Source organism: Pavona decussata, unplaced genomic scaffold (assembly GCF_977016875.1).
Source record: "Pavona decussata unplaced genomic scaffold, jaPavDecu1.1 SCAFFOLD_214, whole genome shotgun sequence".
Taxonomy (NCBI): domain Eukaryota; kingdom Metazoa; phylum Cnidaria; class Anthozoa; order Scleractinia; family Agariciidae; genus Pavona; species Pavona decussata.
In genome coordinates this window covers 3,431,409-3,440,722 of record NW_028145619.1, presented here as the reverse complement: position 1 = coordinate 3,440,722, position 9,314 = coordinate 3,431,409, and the positions used below count along the sequence as shown (strand labels likewise).

At 42.1% G+C, this 9,314-nt stretch overlaps 1 protein-coding gene across 1 annotated transcript; it reads right to left on the bottom strand.

The window, feature by feature from the left end:
• Positions 1–4,876: 4,876 nt before the first annotated feature.
• Positions 4,877–6,082, bottom strand: LOC146460334 (uncharacterized). Its single transcript, XM_085088332.1, has one exon. The coding sequence runs from the start codon at positions 6,080–6,082 to the stop codon at positions 4,877–4,879; it is 1,206 nt and encodes a 401-aa protein (XP_084944458.1).
• Between the last annotated feature and the right edge of the window lie 3,232 nt (positions 6,083–9,314).

Sequence of the window (9,314 nt, the reverse complement as noted above, 5' to 3'; positions counted from 1 at the left end):
GAGAAACAGAAGGAGGACGCTCTTTCGCTGTTTCGGCAACAAGACTGTGGAACAGTACACCAATTGAAATTAGGTAACTAAATTCTGTAGCATGTTTTAAAAAGAACATGTTTCCCAAGATTTTTAAGGAACAACAATTTTTGCATCATTTCATAATTTAATAATTTATTTTTTATCTTATAATCGAATCCTGTCATATTTTATATTTTAACTGTATATATATATATATATATATATATATTTTAGCTTTCAGTATTTTAGATTGTAAATAGTTGTGAGGGCCACAAGTTTATTAGCCTTTGGCTATTAAGTGCTACCCTCTTTAAATAAAGGCTTTACTTACTTACTTACTAAAAGACGAAGTAGCCATAAAAAGGGCGAAACGTTTCCTTGACCTCTATGAAGCTGACTGGACCACTAAAATCAACTCTAGGTCTCTGGCGTCATTGGGGTCAAGGAAACGGAACAAGATCGAGTACCTGGCCCTAGCTGAAGACCTGGCGCTAATAAGGAAGCACCTTGTTGAAAAGACTGAACGCGTTTCTAATGTACTAACGCAAGGAAAGAAAAATGAAGACTGGAACAGACTCGCGAAGGCAACGCTGGCCAGGATCATCATTTTTAACAAAAGAAGGTCTGGCGAGACAGCTACACTTGAAACAGAACAATTTCAAAGTCGCCCAAACTGGACAAGTGTAAGCAGTTCCTTCAAGGAGTCCTTGACACCCTTGGAAAGGCGACTATGTGAAAGGTAACATTACTTCAAAGGTAACTGTAACAGAAACAATATCCCGATCAAAATCTAGTATCAGCTTGACCCAAAAGCACAAAATGACACAAAAAATGAATCAACGTCACTTTAAAGTCCTTCGTATGATTAAGCTATCATTAGAACACGGTTTTTCCCATAAGAATCCTTGAACTGTCCGTTTTTAAAAAGTATCCTTTTGGCAAAGGCCCACTTGCTCTAAGGTCATGTCACCAGCACGTTTCCAAAATGAATACTTTGAAGTTCGCGAAAAGTTTTTGTTGTCATGATTATTAAACTACTCAAATGGAGAACGGAAAGCATAAAGATGCTGTGTAATAAACTCTAGGACAGCAAGAGAAATTCGATATTCCAAGCTAGTAACCCCACGCACCTCAAGGAAAAAAACTTTTTAAAAAACTTTTTTTAAGGTTGTCTATCCCAATGGAAAGGGCTCATGCCCGTTATCAGACCGAAATGGCTAAAAAAACCTAACCCCTTAGTAAAAGGAAAGGCTAAGGTGGATATACTGAAGTTTGTAATTTTAATGCGGCTGAGTCACAGCATCAGTTCATTTGTATCCTTCACGTTCACATCTGCTGCAATTACAAGTCCAGGTCTGGATTCTGGCTGAGGTCAATTTGTGTGGTCTCCAACTAAAGCTTACCCTCAGTAAGATTTTCATGGGTTAATTTATTGTTAATTCTCTCATTCATCATATTGAAGTTTTCAGTTGGCTCTACCCAAATATCAAGATGATAACTTTAAGTTTCTTGCTTACTGTTCTCTTTTGTATATTAATTCCTCAGGCTAGATCTGATTGAAATCTGGGGAAAACGGGACAAGAAAGTTCCAATCATTCTGAAACCAGAGACAAAGGCAGCGGCGCAGCTTTTGATCGTTGAAAGACCAGAGAGTATTCCCCTCCAAACCAAGTATGTCTTCGCCTGAGCTAGCCAGGGGTCTTTGGTTCATCTCCCAGGATGGGACTGTGTATCAGGCAACGTAAAGGAGATCGAACACACTTAAAAAGAAGCCGAAAAATATCACTAGCACTGTCAAGTTGATGCTACACATGAACGCTCAGTTAAACAGGAACAATACTATTTAATTAGACAGGTCCTAAGTATACATCAATCTTCGCATTTCATTCCGACTTCGTTCAACTAACTACGAGGTCCAGGAAACTACTCACGCACATGCGCAATACAGGAATAAACAAACATGATCAAAAACTAGTCTCTCATGACATCTCCCTCCTTTGAGCTCTTAAAGACTTAGCGAATACAAAACGTGAACATGAAAATATATATAGCAACTGGCTTAGTGCCTTGCATTTTAATCAGTCAATGTCTCAATAACAGTTCAAAGAAAAGTAAACACTGATCAAACAGAGTCTCTAAAACGGACAGGTTTCCTAACGACACGACCACTTGAGGTCCTAACTTCTGGTTGTGGTAGACTGGACTGTGTTTCTGCAGAGGAGGGTACAGTTGGGATCACTTTACAAGGTTTAACAATCTGCGGTAATTGCTCTGCTTCAGCATGTGAGGATTCCAAGCCTGGGCCTTCTGCTTGTGTCTCTGGATCTTGATCCAAATCTTGCTCATCACGTATTTCCAATCTCCTGGGACTGGTTGCTGGGCGTAGGTGTCTACGGTTTCTACGCACCACGCTGAAAGGTGTCTGGACGACGTACGACCTAGGGGTAAGGCTTCTTGCAATGACTTTCCCAGGCGTCTTCCATCCTTTCTGCTGATCCAATTTCACATGCACCGAGTCGCCTGGCTGTAAGTCAGGAAGGGTTCGCACTCCATGTCTCTGATCAAAGTACTGACGGTAGGCAGCTTTTGTTTTCTCATCCTTCCTGGTAACTGCTTCCTGGCTTTGTAAAACTGGCCTTAGGTTGGATTCTAAAGTAGGTAGAAGTGTGCGAATTTCTCTTCCCATCATAAGCTGGCAAGGACTTACACCAGTGGCTGTATGAGGTGTAGCTCTATATGACATAAGTGCAAGAAAGGGATCACGCTGTCTTAATATCTTCTTGGCAATGCGAACTCCACTTTCCGATTGACCATTTGCTTGTGGATGATATGGACTAGTGGTAGTATGCTTGAAGTCATATTCTTGGCTAAACTTGTGGAACTGATCAGAGGAAAATTGTGGACCATTGTCACTGACAATTTCGTCTGGTACTCCCCATCGGGCAAATAAGTCCTTAAGCTTATTGATCACGGCATCACTGGTGGTGCTGGACATGAAAGCTATCTCAGGAAATCTCGAATAATAATCAGTAACCACTAGGAACTGCTTCCCTTCGTGTTCGCATAAGTCTGTGCCAATCTTCTTCCATGCTCTTTCTGGGAGAGGTGTAGTGATAAGTGGTTCCTTTCTCTGAGTAGGTAAGTTCTCTTGACAAAAGTCACACATTGAAACTTTGTTCTGGATGTCGCCACCAAACTGACAAATTAGCTCTTTCACAACACTTGGTTATGCCCTGATCACCATCATGGATACGCTCCAATACCTCAGACTGTAGGGCAGGAGGTATAACAAGGCGGTTTCGATAGATGACCTTGCCGTCTGTTACTGATAGATCACCACGGACCGCACACCACGGACCGCATGATAAGGACCGATTTCTTCTGATACATCTGAAGCGTACTTTGGCCAACCATTAGCAGTATAATTCAGAACACGACTCAGCTGAGGATCAGAAGAAGTAGCTTCTTTGATCCTTTCCATCTTCTCAGGTGATGCTGGTCGTACCATTTCTGCTGCATCCACATAGGCTCTAACTTCTTCTTCTGTGTCAGATGTCTCGAATGGGACAGAGAGGGGATTTCTTGAAAGCGTATCAGCCACCACTAGTTGCTTTCCTGGCACATGTTGAGCCTTTGCCCTGAATCTCATCATGTGCATAAGAAGGCGCTGACACCTTAAGGGTACTCGATCAAGGTGTTGATGATTAAACAGTGGTACTAGCGGCTTGTGGTCTGTCATCAGTTGGAACGACTCAAGACCACATAGGTAGCGGGAAAACTTCTCGCATGTCCATACTGACGCTAAGCACTCTTTCTCGATCTGAGCATACTTCTTCTCTGCATTAGTAAGGGTACGGGAGGCGAATGCAACAGGACGTAGTTGTTCACCATGCTTCTGTAGGAGGACACCACCTAACCCATAGCTGCTGGCGTCTGCAGAGACCACTGTCGGTTTCTTTACATCGTAGAATGCTAGTACAGGCGCTGTGGTTATCATGGCTTTGACCTTGTCGAAAGCTTCCTGCTGGCGATGGGACCAATTCCAGGTACTATCGGCTTTAAGGAACACACTCATTGGGCTAATCACGTCTGACAGGTTTGGCAGGAATTTTCCCAGATAGTTCATCATTCCGAGCACCTGACGCAATTCAGGTACATTCTTTGGTGCTGGAAGTTCCTGAATGGCTCTAACTTTGTCTGGATCTGGGCTGACTCCCTCTTTACTAATAACATTTCCGAAGTAGCATATCTTTGGTTTGCGGATTTCGCACTTCTTCTCATTCAGCTTAAGTCCAGACTTTGCGATGGTTACAAACACTTTCTGAAGTCTTGCATCATGCTCTTCGACAGTTCTACCATAGACAATAATGTCGTCCTGGATAGCTGCCACACCTTCTTGGTCATTTAGAAGGTTGGTCATTCTTTTCTGGAAAATTTCTGGTGCGGAGGTTATCCCAAATGGCAAACGGCGGAAACAGAAACGGCCACTGGGAGTGATGAAGGTGGTTAACCTTGAGCTTTCTGGGTGTAAAGGTATTTGCCAATAACGACTAGATGCATCCAGTTTTGAAAATACTTCGGCTCCAGCCAGCTTTGGAGCAACATCTTCTAAGGTCGGAAGAATGTATCTTTCTCTTTTAACAGCTTCATTTAATCTCCGCAGGTCGACGCAAATTCTGACTTTGCCGTTGGTTTTAGCAACAGGAACCATAGCAGCACACCAGTCGGTCGGTTCGTTAACTTCCTCGATGATTCCTTCTTGCAACATGCGCTCGAGCTCCTCTTTCACTTTGGGAAGTAAAGGAAATAGAATCTTTCTCGCAGAATTAACACAATACAGCTTTGCATTGTCGGTGAGCTCAATCTAAACTGGCTCACAGTTCATTAGACCCATGTCACCAAACACATTAGCAGTAGTTTCTTCGATGCGCTGGACTAAACCCATCTGGCATGCTGCGTGACGACTGAGTAGGTTGTTTACACATGACCCTTCAATAACATAAATATCAACAAAGTACTGTTTGTCCTTAAGGGAGATTTCCGCTGTAAATTGGCCTTTACAATTCAGCAACCCACCTGGACTGGACAGCATGGCATTTGAAGGCTTCAGCTTTGGACGCGGAGTTAGGGATTGATAGGTCGAGGCTGAGATTACAGAGATATCGGCTCCTGTGTCAATCTTAAACTGTACGGGTTTCCGGTTGATGTGTAACACAACACTCCACGGCTCTTCGAGCTTATCGCATGAACTAACGGCGCCAAGGAAAAATTGCTGATCAACTCCTCCCGAATTGAACATTACCTCTCTCACAGAACGGCACACGACAGCAAAATGGCCCTTTTTGTGACATTTCGAGCATCGCTTCCCAGTCGCTGGGCAAGTTTCATCTTGTTTGTGTATGCGATTACATCGAGAACAAGGGTGAACTATCGGAACGTTCTTAGGATTCTTGTCACGCACGTTACGGTCATTACGGACTGGTCTTCTTACTGGATTCGGTTTGCCTTTCTTTTGGTGTACTTCTCCCAAATGCTTACCATCAGACTGGTCCGCAACCTGAACTTTTACTAGTTCGGACTGACGCGCCATTTGTATCGCCGTGTCGAGATTGAGATCCGATTTCATTTGAAGCTTTTGCGAGAGTGATTTGTCAAGAATTCCAATAACAATCCTGTTTCTGATTTGCTCATCTCTCTGTGTTCCAAATTCACAATGTTCTGCCAACTCGTAGAGATTTCGGACGAAAGCTTCCACGGTTTCTCCTTCTTTTTGAACGCGTCGATGAAAACATGCTCGCTCATGAATGACATTTCTCTTCGGTATAAAATGCTCGTCGAATTTCTCGATAACCTTGGCATACTTCTTTTCGTTGCCACCCGTGAATGTAAACGCTTTGAATATATGTTCTGCCTCTTTCCCCATAGTGTAGATAAGGGCATTTATCTGTAGAACTTCATCTTCCTCGCTAAGTTTCGTAGCGCACCTAAATCGCTCGAATCGCTGCTTCCACTCCAGCCACTCTTGGGGCTTTGTGAAGTCAAGTTTCTCCGGCGGGTCGAGTTTCAGCATTTCGTCTTTGTCTTAGTTGACCGCTGGTTGATGCTACACATGAACGCTCAGTTAAACAGGAACAATACTATTTAATTAGACAGGTCCTAAGTATACATCAATCTTCGTGTTTCATTCCAACTTCGTTCAACTAACCACGAGGTCCGGGAAACTACTCACGCACATGCGCAATACAGGAATAAACAAACATGATCAAAAACTAGTCTCTCATGACAAGCACAAAGCTTAGAAAGTATATAGTGACAGTTTTGCAGACAGCCGCCCTTACAGAAGTGGACTTGGACTGGTTGGCACGGCACCTGGGGCATGACATCAGAGTCCATAGGGAGTTTTGAAGCTATACTTGTCCGCTGCAGCCTTGGATGGCTAGGTTTAGAGTGGATTAGAACCCAGAAAAAATTCATATTCCAAAATATCGGATAGAATGTGGGTAGCTTTTCTTGTTGAGAGTAGCTCGTCTATATATTCCCTTGTGTTGGCAACAATGTGTATTCTCTAAATCGACATTGTGAAAGTGGTTTAACTTTTTTGTTTGTTTGTTTGTTTTAAATGCGTCAACCTTTGGCAGATAGAACTTCACTCAAACTAAACCACACAATTGCATTATGCATTAATCTAGATTTTAATCATGGTATATCAGGCCAACAAATAAACCATAAAAACAAAGACAAACCTTACATTCAAGTTCCCAGAAACGGAGGAGTTTTACTCAGGAGTGCCTCATTTGCCACTGGCAACTATAAGTATTATTTCATAGCCTATGATCACTTTCAAACTGATAATTACTTTCCTAATGACTGTCATTTAACTTGAATAGACCAATGGAAAAGTGTACATGTATGCTATTAAAATTTAAATCTGGATTCCGCCCAGATCAATTGCGTTGAATGGCCCTCATCCAAAAGTGAGAGAATTTTCTGGCCGAAGGGCATCTCGCTGTGCTTGATATAAAAGGTGGCAACACTCGTATCAAGTTTGAAAGTAAACCAGACATCCAGTTGTGGGCATTCCTCTTTTGCTTGAAAGTATGACAAAGGGAGGATCACTGAGCTTCAGCACAGCGTCATTATTTAAAAGTAAGTATTTTCTTATTGAAATTAAATGTAAGCTTGTCATAAGTGAAGGCAAGCTTTCTCGTCGCTTCCACTTGATACGCTGTTAGAAATTATGTTCTCTTTCCCTCTGATGACGCCCAAATTTGTAAATAAAGGTCTAGCACATGTACGTGCCTCACCAAATACTCACTTACGGAATGTAATTCTAATAGTGTTAAATTCCGCATTATTGTTTCCTTTTTAACGGAGCCATTTGTCTTCATTTTCCTTTTTGCAAAGCCATTTAGTCATTCATTACTACACCTTGTGTAATGATAAAGCTAAGTCCTTCGCGACATCCACCAGTACGAACACACACAGCATGTTCTACGAGGTACTGCTTAACATGTTTGGATCAGCCATCACGAAAGTCAGACAGTTCAAAGAACCCAACCTAGGTTGTTTATTGCATTTTTTCTTTTTTTTCTTTCTTTTGTTCTTTTCTTTTTTTACACAAAAAAAACACACAATCTGCCTTTGACCGTCCAAAACTCTCATTTGCAAAATTTTGGTTTCATGGTATTGTTGTTTTATACTGACTATGGTCAGAACTCTGGACGGTCTGTCTGCTGACCGTGGTCGATCGTTAAATGTTACAATGTATATTGGCTGAAGGAGTCAGACCATTTAACTTTCCACTAAGCCTTGGATGGACATGCCTTTACTGACCCTCAAATCAAGGTTGAAATATAATAATTTCATAAAATATTAGCTTAGATACAGGACTAATCAAGCCTTTGCAGCATTTCTGATAACTGGCGGCGTTTCGAAATGAATTGTTGTGGCTTAACTTCTCCTTTTATTTGTTTTCGGAAATTCAAACTTCCCACTTAGAGGGGTGGATTTCAAAATCAATTTAAACTTTGTGGTAAGCTTTTGTGATTATGATTTCGTTTTATAATAACATGAAAAATTAATTGTTTAGGTTTAGAAGAAATGCTGCTAATGTTCTCATTTTTAATCATGGAACAAACTGAAATGGAGACAATACATTTCATTTTATGGAGGAGGCCGATTGTAGTGGAAAAGATGAATTTCGACTAATCATCGTAGGCAGCTTATAAAAAACGAATATAAATTGCACAGACATTATCAGTCTTATTCCCCTCACACTCTATCTTAAATTAATTCCAACCGTGTGAAGTGCAAGACATAAGCACTGAAAAAGTTGAGACAGTTGTGACAGGACGTCAACCCACAATCTTCGATTGGCGATGCTACTGATGCGCACGACCCAGTCACGACAAAGTCCCTGGCGAGCGATGGAGGGCTAGAGGAAATTCTAAAGAAATTCGAAAGTGCCAGCTCACTGGATGAATCTCTTCTGGTCCTAGGATTGACCGATTTTTCTTCATGCAAAACGCCTGCTGCATTAAACACCATCAACTCTTCCCAGACTGGATACCAATCCGCACGTGTTTCTCGGCCAACAGCATAAGGGTGCGAGCGCTAAACAAGGTGAGAAACCTCTGTTAATTCCAGACTTTGTAAACCTGGAAACGCATGACTATCGTAAAGAAGAGCAAGAAATTCGAAACAATAGCCCTTTTCACGGTTGATTTATCTCATTTGCATTACAATGTTATCCAACGTGGATGCAAGGCAATTTCGGGCTAAAACTACAAAATAGCCCGAAATTGCCTCACATACATGCTATATTTCATTGTAATTCAAATGAGCAGAGTTAACCGTGAAAAAGGCTATTCCAGTGGGGCAAAAATCATAATTCGCTCAGCAAGGGGAAAACCAAAATTGGAACAAATCACCCTTTCTTTGTGGGTTGCCGCAAACTCGCGAATTATGCACGAGCTTCTGTCTGCAACCACTACCGCCATTTCTGATTACTTGACTTATACAATAAAATTTGACACGCTCCTCGAGTCTCATACACTCGCATCGGCTTTGGCATATGATAACAGGTATTGTAAATTACAGTGCGCATATGGTTTTCGGTGGGGGAGCAACTCGCAGCACCTTCACACCAGATTTCTCGTTAAACACCGTCCTTCGCAGACCCCAGCTACCACCTCACCCAACGCACAGAGACTTCCCCCACGCCTTAACCGCCAACCACAAACGTCACCCACAACTCCTATCTGCCGCCAATTTAATTCCCAAACCAGATGCCACTGGCCAAA

Bases quoted from the DNA above. Each gene is read 5' to 3' on its own strand.
- LOC146460334 (XM_085088332.1), bottom strand. From the start codon at position 6,082: ATGCTGAAACTCGACCCGCCGGAGAAACTTGACTTCACAAAGCCCCAA.